This window comes from Cyprinodon variegatus, unplaced genomic scaffold (assembly GCF_000732505.1).
Source record: "Cyprinodon variegatus isolate N-32 unplaced genomic scaffold, C_variegatus-1.0 Scaffold113, whole genome shotgun sequence".
NCBI lineage: Eukaryota > Metazoa > Chordata > Actinopteri > Cyprinodontiformes > Cyprinodontidae > Cyprinodon > Cyprinodon variegatus.
The window spans coordinates 1,448,386-1,463,718 of record NW_015150566.1 but is presented as its reverse complement, the minus strand read 5'-3'; the positions used below and the strand labels follow the sequence as shown (position 1 = coordinate 1,463,718).

At 37.2% G+C, this 15,333-nt stretch overlaps 1 protein-coding gene across 4 annotated transcripts in view; it reads left to right on the top strand.

The window, feature by feature from the left end:
* Nucleotides 1–15,333, top strand: part of LOC107085003 (myosin-binding protein C, fast-type-like) — a 30,442-nt gene that overhangs the window by 13,845 nt on the left and 1,264 nt on the right. For 2 of the 4 annotated variants that reach the window (XM_015375104.1, XM_015375103.1), the window contains 26 exons: nucleotides 1,045–1,068; nucleotides 3,420–3,488; nucleotides 3,595–3,743; nucleotides 5,033–5,150; nucleotides 5,263–5,311; nucleotides 5,510–5,569; nucleotides 5,658–5,824; nucleotides 5,970–6,102; nucleotides 7,515–7,639; nucleotides 7,736–7,841; nucleotides 8,000–8,169; nucleotides 9,095–9,260; nucleotides 9,353–9,459; nucleotides 9,554–9,583; nucleotides 9,691–9,833; nucleotides 10,575–10,734; nucleotides 10,844–10,948; nucleotides 11,037–11,225; nucleotides 11,352–11,486; nucleotides 11,592–11,759; nucleotides 12,670–12,758; nucleotides 13,115–13,310; nucleotides 13,434–13,573; nucleotides 13,728–13,887; nucleotides 14,034–14,170; nucleotides 15,108–15,294. In XM_015375104.1, the coding sequence (XP_015230590.1) occupies nucleotides 1,045–1,068; nucleotides 3,420–3,488; nucleotides 3,595–3,743; nucleotides 5,033–5,150; nucleotides 5,263–5,311; nucleotides 5,510–5,569; nucleotides 5,658–5,824; nucleotides 5,970–6,102; nucleotides 7,515–7,639; nucleotides 7,736–7,841; nucleotides 8,000–8,169; nucleotides 9,095–9,260; nucleotides 9,353–9,459; nucleotides 9,554–9,583; nucleotides 9,691–9,833; nucleotides 10,575–10,734; nucleotides 10,844–10,948; nucleotides 11,037–11,225; nucleotides 11,352–11,486; nucleotides 11,592–11,759; nucleotides 12,670–12,758; nucleotides 13,115–13,310; nucleotides 13,434–13,573; nucleotides 13,728–13,887; nucleotides 14,034–14,170; nucleotides 15,108–15,294 (3,282 nt within the window). The remainder of the gene's footprint in view (nucleotides 1–1,044; nucleotides 1,069–3,419; nucleotides 3,489–3,594; nucleotides 3,744–5,032; nucleotides 5,151–5,262; nucleotides 5,312–5,509; nucleotides 5,570–5,657; nucleotides 5,825–5,969; nucleotides 6,103–7,514; nucleotides 7,640–7,735; nucleotides 7,842–7,999; nucleotides 8,170–9,094; nucleotides 9,261–9,352; nucleotides 9,460–9,553; nucleotides 9,584–9,690; nucleotides 9,834–10,574; nucleotides 10,735–10,843; nucleotides 10,949–11,036; nucleotides 11,226–11,351; nucleotides 11,487–11,591; nucleotides 11,760–12,669; nucleotides 12,759–13,114; nucleotides 13,311–13,433; nucleotides 13,574–13,727; nucleotides 13,888–14,033; nucleotides 14,171–15,107; nucleotides 15,295–15,333) is intronic. The other 2 variants (XM_015375106.1, XM_015375105.1) reach the window with 1 other exon arrangement.

Below are 15,333 nucleotides of genomic sequence, written 5' to 3'. Positions count from 1 at the left end.
TGAAATGGCCTGCAAAAAAAAAAAAAAAAATATATATATATATATATATATGTATATATATATATTTTTATTTATTTTTTTTATAACTGTCAATGTCTGCCCATGGGTTTTAAGAGAACCTCTTGCAAAACCTGTTATTTTAACGTTCTAAAATACATAAACATATTATTTAACTCTTAATAACCAAGCCCTATTGAATGCAGTGGTGGGGGGGGATCATTGGAAATAATTTCAAACCCAACACGACAACAAATTCCAATGAAGTGGAGGATAGGTTTTCCTGACGGGCTACCCATCATTTTTACCTTCTATTTTTTTATTTATATGTTTCAACACCTGTTGTGATTCCAACGTGGGTATTGAACTACAAAGAGTTTTCCTTTGCCGTATTTATGACAGGAAGAATTTCCATGAGTGAAGTGCTGATCATAGCGAGGCTGTTTCCAGCCAAATAAACTGGGGTATAGAGTTTAGGGGATTATCTCCACTTGAACAGCGGCCATGTGGTTTGGCTCATCTAAATTATTACTTAGCTGTAGCAGAAAATTATTACTTATAGGGAAACCTTCTCTTTAAGTTAACCTACTCGGATTTAGCTTTTTTTTTTTTTTTTCTTAGAAAGAAACTATGACACTGATTTCCTTTAAAAAAGTTTTTTTTATATTTCTCACAACTTCATGATATCAGTCCAAAGAAAGCAATCAATGTAATAACGGATAATTATTCTTGGATTTGATGATTAAACTTGAAGTAATCAATATATTTGATTACTTTGCATTAGTCTAGGAAGGTCATGATCTTACCATCATGAACGATACTGTTTGAAATGGATGGAGTGCTGTGTAAATATGATAATAATTTTTTCACTTTTAAAAAATTGCTTGATTCCAGAGCAGATAACATGTCTCCATGTAAGGAACACCCTCCTCTGTCTGACATCAAGCTCATTTTCTTGTCTTGTTTATTCCCCATTGACCTATGGTAAAGTATAACTTTAGGTTGTTATACTTCCATGTCTTTAAAAGTGATGTTTGTTCTTCCCAGCTGAGAAAAACGCTGCGGGGCAGGGTAAGAGCGTGATGAGTGACATCACAGTGAAACACTGTTGATTTGCATGACTGAGATGATTGAATCTTAAATGTTTGTCAAATGTTGTGCATTATCTATGTGTTGGGTTTAGGCAACTCTTTTATTGCTGTGTCCAGTCCAGGCTGTTACTATAACACAATGAGCACATTTATAGCTGGAGAATACTGGTAAAGATTTATTTAAAGAAATTGAGAATGCATGTTGATACCAGGCCAAGTTTAGGCCAGTTACTGACATACTTAATACAGTTGATTCCAATGGTCAAATAAATCAGATGTTCCTGAACTTTAAGGCTTCTGACCCACAGAAATAACACCAGAATGGAGTCATTAACCAAGATGTTGGTTGGATTACAAACAATAAAAAAAAACCTATTAACTATAGGTATAATAGTGATAAAAACACCATTAAAAATACATTTTTTGCTTCCAATTATTTACACACATACATATGCTCAACCATCAACCATTATCATATTTATCCATCAGTTTGATGTCTGTGAATGATCTCAGGATCCCTACTTGTTGATGTGGGACCCAAAATGGGGCAATGACCTCTGTGTGGGAATCACTGGAATAAACTTGACTCTGATCCCATCAAGTAACAGAGATCTGCGAATGACAGATGTTTTGCCTAAGTTTGTTGGAGCAGACGCATCAGACCTCTAAGGCCTGAAGTCTGACACCATCAAATAAGAAAAGTTTTTCATGAAAAAAACACCTGGATCATTTCTGGGTACTCTTTGCAGGTCCCTAATGAGGCTACGTTACCCGTTCCAAGCAATTATATACCAACAATAGCAAACATAGGATTATCCAGCTATTCTAGGAAAGAAATAATGAATGATTAACTGAGTTCATGAGTTAAATTTCTCATTTAGAGAGCATTCTAGACAATTCTCATCATAAAAGTCTCTAATTTGTCTGGAAAAATAATTAACTGTCTATTAAATTATGAAATATAAATTCCATGCAATTTGGTTGGTAGGATTCAGATATAAATTAAAATGAAAGGAATATCAACACTAAATTTCTAAAAACCATAGTAAATGTGAATATTATTCTGCAACCTGTGGCCAAAACACAGAGCTGCAGCCCTCTTCTGTTTGTTCTCGTAGTTCGTGCTCATATTTAACAAGGCTTTTTTCCCATTTTCTTCAACTCATATGGAGACGCCACTGGTGTCCTAGTTGAGCTGGATACCTGTCGCTTCTGAGTATCCACAAAATCCATCTTAAATATAACGCTTTGATTGTTTGTGAGGTCGGACCCATTTAACTTAAACATGCTTGACATCACTTTTGATCAAAAAAATATATTTCCTACAGAAAAACACCATTATCACAATGAATTAACAACTAAATGGAGTTCAAATTTGACCTAATATCAAGAATTATTGAACTGGCATATATTCAATGGTTTTAGACACATTTGTCAATTGAATGTGTGTTTTAATTTCATTTAATCATCATTTACATATTCATTCATACGTACATAGATATATGGTTTCAATCTGCTTGCTTGTGTAGGGTTATAGAGATGCATGTCTTAAGGTCTATGGGGTACACCATGAAGAAGTCACTAGTCCATCACATGAGCAACACCTTTAAACAGACACTGTAATATAATAATTAATCATTTATTTTATTTTATTAATCATTGATTTTAATGCAGTTTAGACACTTAGTATGAACCTGTCAGGACAACTTGTAGCAGAATGTTAATTTAAGATAGGGTTTAAAAGCCAGTTCTTTTAGACCTTTAACTGAATGCTAAATGTAGAACTGGCATAAAGAGTGTGAAAGTGTAAAGGTCAACAGCTGCTTATTCTTTGTAGAAGTCTTAATGTTATTACAGTCAGTATTCGTTATATAATTACAGACTTTGTCATTTTCACACCACTGTAAAGTTTTTATGTTTCTGGAATTTTTGCCTGCCTGGAAGTGTAATTTGCTCCATGTGCCGTTAGGTAGAGAGGCTCTCAGTGTTGTCGCTTTACTGACAAGCAATCGGAAACTGTTGCTTAAAATGAGCATTCAAAAAACCTAGAAGAACAACATGATACATTGTTAGAATGATAGGACCTCTGCAAGCTTGTGATTCATGTCTGTAATGCCAGTTTGATGTCTTCTACAATAGCAGAAAATCCTGTGGATTAAAGATTGTCATTGAAGCAGCTCTAAGCCATTTTGGGAATGTTGTCGAGTGAAATCTGTGTCAATGCCATTGGCTTGTCTATGCTTTTTGCTGCACTCCTGCTGCTCGATTAGATTTTGAAATAGCAGTTCAAAGCTTAATTGATTAAGTTTTTACTGTTTTTTTTTTTTTCAGAGAATCAATCAACTACACTCACTGGGCTTTTTGTGGAGAAGCCGGCAGAGAATGTGGTTGCTGTTGCAGGTCAGATACGCTGATGTTTCCTGCTCACTCAGACTGGACTCTGGAAAACCCTGATGTGTAAAGTGTCAGGATTTATTGTAATGATTTTTGACTTGTGAACCGCCAGGATCGGATGTGACCTTCGTAGCCAAGGTGGACTCAAGTTCCCTGATGAGAAAACCCACCATGAAATGGCTGAAGGGAAAGTGGTTGGACCTTGGCAGCAAGGCTGGCAAACACTTGCAATTCAAAGAGACATATGACAGAAACACCAAGGTACGTGTGTGTCTCTGTATGTAAGCCCACCCCGATGTTTTAAAACTGCCCTGTAGATAGCGCCTTGCAAAGGCGACCAAACACCTTGAATGTTTTAGAATGTCATTGCATCACAAAAGCAAACTTAGATATAATTTATTGCGATTTGATTTTAGAGTCATTTTGTTAACAGGGGACAACAATATACATTTCTACAACAACACTATACATTGTTTTTAGTAAAATAGCTTTATCTCGGATTCAGATGAAGATCACTGATTTTTAAGCCTTAACAAAAATGTAATTTTATATTTAGCTCTGGACTTTTATTGAGCCATTCTACCACATGACCAGGGTTTTAGCTAAACCATTATAAATGTGATGAATATGATATTCCAATGACATCTCAAGACTTCTGCAGCCTCTAAGGAGTTTTCAAATTACCTTAGATTAAGATCTGTGTATCACCCCCCTACTTGAACAAGCTTTATGCACCTACTGAAGGAAAAAAATCCCACAGCTTGATGTAGCCATCACCATGTTTCATTTTAGGGATATTCAGGGTAGTGTGCATGGTTATCCCAACACAAACCATTGAGAGAACTTTCACATTTGGTCTCATCTGACCAGGGGAATAGCTTCCACATGTGGACCCACATGGCTTGTGCAGTCCTGATTCTCATTGCTTTCTTGAAACACTTTCTTCTCCTTGCCTTTTTTCTGAAAATATTTCTGGAGAGTACAACTAATAGTATCTACTTTTTCTACCACCTCAGCTATTAACATTTTCAAGTCCCCCAAAGTTGTTTGACCACTGCTATTTCGCAAATAAATCAAATCAAACCTACCAAGATAGGTGGAGGTCCCTCTCTTGGTAGGTTTGTAGTTGGGCCATCCTCTCTTTATGTTCCGGTGATGGACTAACAGAGCTGAGTTAGTTAATCATAGCTTAACATAAGGCTTTTGAATCCAATCTTGCTAAAACATTCTAAACAATCTTTAATCTCTGCTCTTGATCTTGATTGTTGACCAATTTAACCAAATAAGATAACTTCCAAAGTCATGTTAAATGCAGACAAACCATCTTATTTAGGTAGTATCAGAGTAAGAGGTACTGAATGTACAAAACACTTTTCAGAATTATCCGAAAATTAAACTGTGAATAGTTCTTGTCTTGATATGTAACATAAAATCCAATTGGAAGTCAATGAAACATTACGATTTAATGAGATAAAATGTAAAAATTTCAACGGACATGAGTAGCTTTTGCCAATCCCTGTATCTAACGGACTGTGTTCTTTCCTCTCAAGATCTACACATATGAAATGAAGATTGTGAAAGTGGTGGCTGGAGATGCTGGAGGCTATAGGTGTGAGGTGACATCTAAAGACAAGTGTGACAGCTCCACCTTTGAGATCACTGTGGAGGGTGAGTGAAAATGGACCCTGGCCTGCTTTGAGCTGCTGCGGATTGTACATGCATTACAGTTTTGATCCCGTCCGACAATAATGTGCCTTGTCTGCAACTTCTCTTGTTACAGCTGCACATCAGGAGGACCAAGCAGATATTTTGTCTGCGTTCAAAAGAGCGTGAGTGCTTCAGGGATTTTAATTTAGTCTGTTTTTCCAGTCGCAGTGTGGGAATATGTGGACTTGTATTCTATTTATAATGTTTTTAACTTGAGTGAGCAGGGATTTCAGCCCTTTTTTGTCTAGCACTGAGTATTATTTGATTAATGTTAACTGTGTGAACTTAGTTTTATATGCAGTTTGTTTCTACAAACGCAGGGATGCTGGAGAGGATGAGGGAGACCTGGATTTCAGTGCCCTACTGAAAGCTGCTAAAAAGTAAAACAAAAAGCTTCATTAAATTTGCAGTCTTCTCTAATAAATGCAATTAGTTTTTAAGTAAAATATTATTTTCCATTACTAACAGGAAGAAGAGGGCTGAGAAAACGGAGCCTGAGATTGATGTGTGGGAGTTGCTTAAAAGTGCCCATCCAAGCGAATACGAGAAAATCGCCTTTCAGTATGGCATCACTGACTTGAGAGGCATGCTGAAGCGTCTAAAAAAGATGAAAGAAGTGCAGAAGCCTAGTGAGGGTAAGTGAGGCCAGGCTGAAGGAGGGGCTGAGAGGGAAAGACCTGCAGGGGTGGTGTACAGCTAAAAGGAAATAAGGGGCTACAGTGCCTGGAAACTGTAACATTCTTCTAAACTTATAAGTTCTCTTTTTATGTGATTTCCCAGCTTTCCTGAAGAGGCTTGAGTCTTGTTACTCCGTGGAAAAGGGCAAGAAAATCGTCATGTCGTGTGAGGTTCTTGATCCTAATGTCCAGGTCAAATGGTTGAAGAATGGCCAGGAGATCAAGCCATCAGCCAAGTACATATTGCAAAGCATTACATACTGTAGATCACACACGTTCATTTTGATCTGTTCTCTATGTTAAAAATACATTTTAAATCTTTAACTGAAACTTTTCCTTCTCTGTTGCTCCTTGCACCATGGAGTCAAAATAATCCTTTTGAAATGGACTTAATGGGGAGTGCTTTAAAAATATCAAGCTCATGTTACCTTGCAACAACTTTGCATTTGGAGATGCTTCCTTCGTCACCAGGTTTTATTTTTAGTCAGTAGAAAGGAGATCATATGTCCCCCAAGAAAACCAATTCACTCATGCATGTAAACAAAAAACCATTACTACAAATCCTTTCCAAAGTACTCAGCTTCATTGGTCAACACATTTTATGGTATTGTTTAGGATTTGATGTGAAGGACCAAAACAGAAAACTAACTTATGAAGGGCAAAACTAATCACTTTTATTCCTCAAATGAAAAGATAAAAAGTATAGTGTGCATTTGTATTTAGCCTCTTGAGCCAATGCTACTTTTCACTGCATAAGTGAATACCATCTACCAACTTTGCAAATTGAGAGTTGTTTGCAAAACATCTGCAGCTTAGCTAAATAGGATGACAAACATTCTGAGCATAATGTCCAAGTCTTAGCACAAATTCAAATCAGTCTATTGTGGCCCTGGCTGTAAATTCAGGGTTGTTGTCTACACCCCTATTCTTTATTACGTCAATTCTGATAGACTGTATAGATGAACATTCCTACAGTGGGGAGTGTGCTTTAAATGCAGTGATAGAGTAGCAAAAAGAGTTGCAAAAATATTTTTTGGTGACCAAAGCAGTGTCTGTACTGCATATTTGTGGTCTCCCCCTTGGTTTGCAGAATATCATACCAATGGCCTTTTACTTCTTGCTATTCTGCGGTAGATGCACAATATGTAGACTTCACAACTAATGGTGTAATAATGTCCTGTCAGATTCTTTCACCTAAGCTGGATCTCTCTGGAGATCATCTGCAGCTACTAAATATAAGAAGCTGCTCTGCCCAGTCCTGGTAGGTTTGCAGCCATTAGCTTGTGTTAAATTTAATTCTAGAAACTAATCTGGTTACTTCTGGAACCAAATGGCTTCCCTGGATTTTATCTTGTAAATGCACAACATGCTTTTTTTTCTTTTTAGTTCTAAATTTAAAAACTGTGTTACAATTTCCGTTCTCTTCGGAATTATGCCCAACTGTGTTGGACTTCCAGATCTCTTGATTCTTGTGGTTAAATTTTAACAATTTAAAAGGTAAAAGGATATGAATCTTTACAAGGCATTTCCATTTTAATGCTTTCAAGCCAAAAAAAATTAAGACAGAAAAATAAATTCTTATGCATCTGATGGAAAGAAGCTTTTTCAAGAACAGTCTGTTTCAACACCTCATCTCTCATCTCACCAGGTATGTCATGGAGGCCGTTGGTAACGTCCGAACTCTCACCATCAATAAGTCAAATCTGTCTGATGATGCTGCATATGAGTGTGTGGTTGGAGACGACAAGTGTTCCACTGAGGTGTATGTCAAAGGTGCATAATCTACTTTTGTTTTAACATATTTAATCATTATTGATTAAATGATACCTAAGGAAAATCATAAACCTGATTCCATAATGGTATATTTAGAGCCCCCCATCACCATCACCAAGCTTATGGATGACTATCACGTAGTTGTGGGAGAAAGAGTGGAGTTTGAGATTGAAGTGTCTGAGGAGGGAGCTCATGTCATGTGGTCAGTAAACATCACTATTTTCATTTTAATGCAAAATTAAAAAGCTTCTCACTTGCTAATGGCTGATTAACATATAGGAACAAGATTTCTCAAAGTTAAATAAAAATATATAATCATCAACATCCATTATCTTAACTTTATGTTTTATAAACTTGAAGGTTCTTTGAGGACCAGGAGCTTATTAAAGATAAAGAGTCAACAAAATATCGTTTCAAGAAGGATGGGAAAAAGCACACACTTATCATCCAGGAGGCCACTCTGGATGATGCTGGAATGTACCATGCCTGGACAAACGGAGGGCACACCAAAGGAGAGCTGGAAGTGGAAGGTACAGGAAAAATCTTTTATTTCACTCACTTACTCACCCGCCTTTATTTCTGCTTACAGTTAATGAAAACATTTCATTAAGGATAGAAATAATGTTTAACCAATAGAAAAAAACATCTTCATATAAAAATTAGAGTTTAATGATCTTTTTTATACCTACTTAAATTTGTTTAGAAGTTACTTTTGACAGACTGATTAACTTCACAGGAATGTATATTCTAATTTATTACATTTGACTTTAAATAGGTTATACCATTTGGTTCAGTAGATGAAACTGAACTGAACCATTTGACTAAACTAACTGATGTTATGAGTCTGCAGAAGTTGGCAAAAGTATTTACACCCCTCTAACTTTTCTACATTTTTTGTATTACAAACAAAAAGTGACACATTAGATAAGACCAAGGTTTAAACTTATGGTCTACATGAATGATTAATATTTGTGGTGGAGGTGGTGGTAGCATCATACTGCGGGGGTGCTTTTCTTCCACAAATTGATTATCCTTTTGAACCTGTCCTGTAACAAAAGAAGTTTGTAAATGCCCAAAGCTGCTAGATATTTGCCTAACTGATATTCCTCTGTAATGGCAGAAAAGGGTTTTTGTGCTGGGTTTAGGGGGATTTTAGTTAGGGTGATCAATGTAAAATGATATGAATTTAAATGCAAACACTTTTTAGGCTTGAACAATTTCTTTTCAGTTGTCAAATTTGTGCTTCTTTTAATGATCTTTGAACTTACTCCACGTGATAACTTAAACTGAAAATTGCTGTTAAAACATGATCAATTTTAAAAAGCTATTGAGGTACTGAGTAATTACAAGGGACTGCATGGACTATCACCAAAGCCTTACTCAATCTTCCAAAAACTAAATGAGTCAGTTTTCAGCATGGCTGTTTTTTCAGGAGTTTTTCCCTTGCCTATTCAGAAAAGGAGCTTGAGGTCCTGCAGGACATTGCTGACCTGACAGTCAGAGCTACAGACCAGGCCATGTTCAAGTGTGAAGTGTCCGATGACAAGGTCACAGGGAAGTGGTTCAAAGATGGAGTGGAGGTGTTGCCAAGTGAGCGCATAAAGATGACTCACGTCGGAAGGTGAGAAAAACAGCGTGTGCACAAAGCATTATTGGATTGTTGTTAAAAGTTGCTGCTTTGTCTAACTTCTTGTTGTGTAATCCTTGTTTTAGGTTTCACCGGCTGATTATTGAAGATGTGAAGCCAGAGGACGCAGGAGACTACACATTTGTTCCTGATGGATACGCTCTATCACTGTCTGCTAAACTAAACTTTCTGGGTGAGGAGGATGGAAATCTTTTCAAAGCTATTAAGTTTGTCTATCATATTACAAATATAAAACTCTTCAACTTCTTTTTTCTCTTTCAAAACAGAAATTAAGATTGACTATGTACCAAGGCAAGGTAGGAGTCTTGATTTCATCTAAACAGAACATAATCTCAGTTGTTTTGCTCAGTTGCTTTATTATATCATTGCATCTTGTGTTTTTGTTTGTTTTGTTTTTAAACAGATCCACCTAAGATCCACCTGGACACAACAGGAAACATGGTGTCTCAGAATACCATTATTGTGGTGGCAGGCAACAAGCTTCGCCTGGATGTGGAGATCACAGGAGAGCCGGCACCCACTGTGGTTTGGTCCAAAGGAGAGGAGGTAAAGATCTCACAATAGTCACTGTGCAGTAAGCCAGTAGTTCCCAATTTTTGTAGTATCCAATCCCAAATTAACACCGACATGTGACTCCAAGCATTGCTTTAGTAAAGAAGCATTAATAGCAAGTTAATTAAAAGGGATGTAATTGCTGTGCAAATTCTTGATAAAAAAAGAGGTTAAAGTCAAGTCATCTTATCCTAGCTTTAGAATAGAATCGAAATAGAATATAAAATCCCTTTTTTGTCCCACAATGGGAAAATTGTGGTGTTACAGCAGCAAAGGCCTTAAAGCAAAAGTGGTCACACTAATGTAGACCTTAGAAAGTTAAAAAAAATACTGTTTTGTACAGTTTGTTCAAATATAAATACTGTGCATCTGGAGAATAAATAATGAATATACAGCTGTGGACATTTTTACATTAATGGATATGTGAAAATAGCAGCAACACCAGAGATGTGCAAAAAGCATCAGCATGTTTTATAAGTGACCAAGACAGAGACTGTGAAAAAATTAGCATGCATGTAAAAACTTATTGAGGTTGTTGGGAACAGTGATGGTTATAAAATCCTACAGCTGCTGGGAGGAAGGTTCTGTGATAACGCTCCCTGGTGCATTTAGGGTGCAGCAGTCATTTATAAACCATCTTTATACATTTTATTGGGGTAAATAAGAATTTAGACCTGTTAAACTGAATTAATAAGCAGTTGATGTTACTGGTTTCCAATAATTTGTGTATTTTAGGCAATCACAGCCACTGAAGGACGGGTAAGGGTGGAGTCCAGGAAAGACCTCAGCTGCTTTGTCATTGAGGGTGCTGAGAGAGCTGATGAGGGCAACTACAACATCTGTGTAACAAACCCTGCAGGGGAAGACAAGGCAATGATATTTGTTAAAATTGTGGGTAAGGGAACATTGTCATGCAGGACTTTCTGGTGTTCCATAAAAAAACCAACTACTGCTAAACAATGAATTGTTTTGTCATGAGAAAACTAACCTGTATGTTTCTTCAGATGTCCCTGATCCCCCAGAGAATGTAAAATGCACCGCAGTCGGTGAGGACTGTGCCACCATTGTTTGGGAGCCTCCTAAATTTGACGGTGGTGTACCAATCAAAGGTAATAAACAGGTTTATAAACTCTACAGTGCGTAGGTTTGTATTTGTTAAAGAGACATATTTTAAGCTAGATGCTTTTATTCCAACAGGTTATCTCATGGAAAGAAAGAAGAAAGGCTCCTCCAGATGGACAAAGCTCAACTTCGACGTCTATGAATCTACTACATACGAGGCCAAGAGGATGATTGAAGGAGTCCTGTATGAAATGAGAGTGTTTGCTGTCAACAGCATTGGCTTGTCTCAGCCAAGTCTCAACTCCAAACCCTTCATGCCCATTGGCAAGTTTCTCAACTGTGTTCACTTAATTTTTCTCAGCTTCTACTTGTCACTCCCTTTGGGTCTCAGCCTTCTTTTAGCTATTCCAGCCACTTACCCTCTTGGGTCTTTCATTTTTTCACCTTTAGCCCCAACCAGCGAGCCGACACGTTTGACGGTCCATGATGTGACAGACAGTACATGCAGCTTGAGGTGGCTCGCCCCAGAAAAGATTGGAGCGGGTGGTCTGGATGGTTATGTTATTGAGTATTGCAAAGAGGGAGGTATGATAGACCTACATTTTGTCATTTTGGTAGCACTGAAAGCAAAAGCAAACAGAAAGAAATTAAAATGATTTACTATGTGATGCTCTTGTTTTTTGCTGTTAGCCACTGAATGGGTAGCTGCAAACACGGATCTGTGTGAGAAGCAGGGATTTGTGGTGCGTGGCCTTCCAGTGGGAGAGAAGATCAATTTTAGGGTGGTGGCAGTAAACATTGCTGGTCGCAGTCCGCCTGCTACACTGTCACAACCTGTTACCATCCGTGAGGTTGTTGGTGAGTGAAACTGTTTTAGATGCTAACAGATAAAACAAAAGGCATGGCTAAACATAATAATGCATGTCAGGGGTTTCAATTCAGAATATTTTAAAGCATAGTATCAATGGTGCGTGGTGTGCATACACTCAACACGATTGTCAAGGTTGTTTATTTGCATCTAATGTGGAATGGGCCTAAGAGGATGGGCCTCAGTGGGCTGAAAATCAAGAGTGATCCAAATACTGGTTGTTCTTACCTGTCAGATTTGGCAAGGGCAATTTGGTAGGCTTTAAAATTCACAAGGAGAAAAGTCTGATGGTCAGCTGAGACTGATTGATGACAAGAGGTGAGATAGGAGGGGTCTCTAATCATGGCCTTTAAATTTAAGAATATTCCAATAGTCTGATATGGTGGTTGAAGGATCACGATGGAGGTCTCCATAAGTTTCCCCACCTTAAATGAAAAAATGTCATAACCTGAACACAGGTGTTCCTAAAACACAATCGACCCAGATATACAATACAAATAGTTGGAAATAGCTTAAATATAATGATATAAACTTTCTAGAACGGTCATGACCTGAACCCTGATGAAAATGTATAGTCTATGCATACATTTGGGTTGATGTTCAGAAATCAACCTGTTAAAATATAGATTAATAACCACTGATTTTACTTTTTTGCTTTCTAAATTTAATTAGATTTTTTTTAAAGGAAAATCAAATGCTCAAAAGATTAACAAACCCAATGCTGTTTTCTATTTTTTTTTATACACAGTATATCAAATGAATGGACTTACATTCATTTAAATTATAAAGGAGGTTACGCATCTTGATGTTCCTATTTAGAATCCTGCTGTAAAAAAATGTCCAAAACTATCAGTGAACGAGGTCTGTTGTAGTTTAACCAGATGCCTGTTTCTACCTTAGAACATCCAAAGATCCGCCTTCCACGTGAGCTGAGGACAAAATACATCCGAAAAGTTGGTGAAAAGATCAACCTGACCATCCCATTCCAGGTCAGAATGAGACTCTAATCAAACTATTCTGTGTTTATTAACTCTCAACACAACACATGAGCAATTATTGAAACTCCCAAAAAAGCATGTGAACAAATGGCTTTAAATAAATGGTTATTATGGGAATTTTGTTGGAGATTGTTGACAGCGTCTTACAATCCTTGTCAACTTTTGTGGTTGCAGGGTAAACTTGGCTTTTCAACCAACTTTGTTAATCACATTTCTACTTGCTTTAATTTATATATAAAGTCGATATAAATAGAAAATATTTCTGACATAATTTAAGATACTTTTCCCCCGTAAAAAAAACATAAACAAATTATATGAGTTTTTAAAAAATTTTTATTTGGTCACAGGGTAAACCCCATCCTGTGGCAGCTTGGTTCAAGGATGGCCAGCCAGTTGATCCCAAGATGGTCAACGTTCGTAACACGAATGTAGACAGCATCCTCTTCATACGCTCGGCAGAAAGAGAGCACTCTGGAACATACGAGCTGGTTCTGAAGATTGAGAATATGGAGGACAGAGCCTCCATTAACATCAGGATTATTGGTACAGTTGGCATTATTCTGGAGATGAAGTCTAGAAAAAAATAACATATGAAATTGATGTTTTTATGCTTGTGATTATGCAAATGGAGATATAATAACATTGAAAGATGCTTAATTGATACAGAAAAGCCTGGGCCTCCATTGAATGTGAGGGTAACAGATGTCTGGGGGTTCAATGCTGCACTGGAGTGGGAGCCCCCCAAAGATGATGGCAACACTGAGATCACTGGATACACCATCCAGAAAGCCGACATGAAGACTAAGGTAGGAAAGAAACATAATAACCTACTTTGACACTATGTCAAAAAAAAATCTTAAATTAAATATTAAATATCAAATTAAGCAAATTATCAAATAAAAAAAAAATATCAGCATTCTTTTTCTTCCTTGCTAACATGTTATATTCTTCCCCTAATAGGAATGGTTTACGGTTTATGAACATAACCGACGGACAAACTGCACAGTCTCCGATCTGATCATGGGTAATGAGTACATGTTCCGAGTCTACAGTGAAAACCTCTGCGGCCTGAGCGAGGAGCCGCGGTTTAGCAAGAACACGGCTGTCATTCCTAAGACAGGTGGGACTGCATCTTTGTGTACATTATACAATATTAGACTGCCCAGATGATGTGTGAGCTGAATGCTTACAATTTCAGTCTTTCTGATCCATAAAATGTGGTTCTGTAAAGAACCACAAGAATAAAAATACATTTTTTCAACACAGGCCTTGAGCTCAAACAACCTTCCTATAAGGAGAAAGACATGGCTTGTGCACCGAAATTTACCCAGCCCCTAGTGGACAGATCTGTTGTAGCGGGATACAGCACTGCAATCAGCTGTGCTGTGAGAGGCTTTCCCAAGGTAAACCTATTTAAACGGTCTCTGTCTGTGGTTTCTCTTGTGAAAATCTTTCTGCATATTGTCACATTAAAACTACAAACATCAACTTTTTTTTTTTATTTCATAATGTATAATTGAGAAGTCTCATAGTGAAAATACTCTTTGGTAAAAACAAATAGCCACCATAATAGCCATCAAATGACTTCTAATTAATAATTAGCAATTGATTACTGTGATTTAATCTTGGTAGAGCACTGTAGGATCATCTTAGGTAGACTGAACAAAACATTAGAATATGTACATTATAGTATTTCAGTATGGGAAGAAAAAGTATGCATAATTTCAGAGTATACCAAGCCTATTTGTAAATAACAATGATTAATCATAAAAAATCACAGCTGTTCTGAGAAGATGTCAGAGTGATAATGATACAACATGGTGAAAGCATCATGATGGTTTTCTAAGCAGGTAAAGGATTCAAAAGGAATAGTAATGTGTTAAAAGGCCCAGTCAAAGCCCAGACCCCATGGTAACTGGCAAGAGCTCCATATGAAAGTTCACACTATCCTTCTGATTCAGTTTCACTGAGCTTCAGGCATTCTAAAAGGATGACTCAAGAAACATATCACTCTCAGGTGTGCAAAGCTAGCGATCTTTAATAAAGCTTCATCTGTACTTTCAATAGACAGCTTTTGTCTATTTACGTGGGCAACTAAATACAAATGCACTTCACATTTTCCAGATTATGAATTTGAAAAAATTCAAAAGTTACAATCCATTCCCTCTATTGACCTAACAATTAGTCACTACAGTGCATTTCATAATCAAATACAGTCCTAATGAAATACGTTGATGTTTGTGGTTGCAATGTAAATAACGCTTTACATGTCATAGCCCAATGCATTGCATCTTTGAATTTACTGCATCTTCAAATTTAATTCACTTTTGTTCCTCTTAGCCTAAGATTGTGTGGATGAAGAACAGAATGATCATTGGAGAGGATCCCAAGTTTCTGATGCAGAACAACCAAGGAGTGCTGACGCTCAACATCCGCAAGCCAGGCACTTTCGACGCAGGCAAATACTCCTGCATGGCGGTCAATGACCTGGGTCAGGATGAAGTGGAGTGCAAGTTGGATGTCAGAGGTAAGGGCAAAAAAAAAAAAGAGAAAGTGGGCCTTTTCA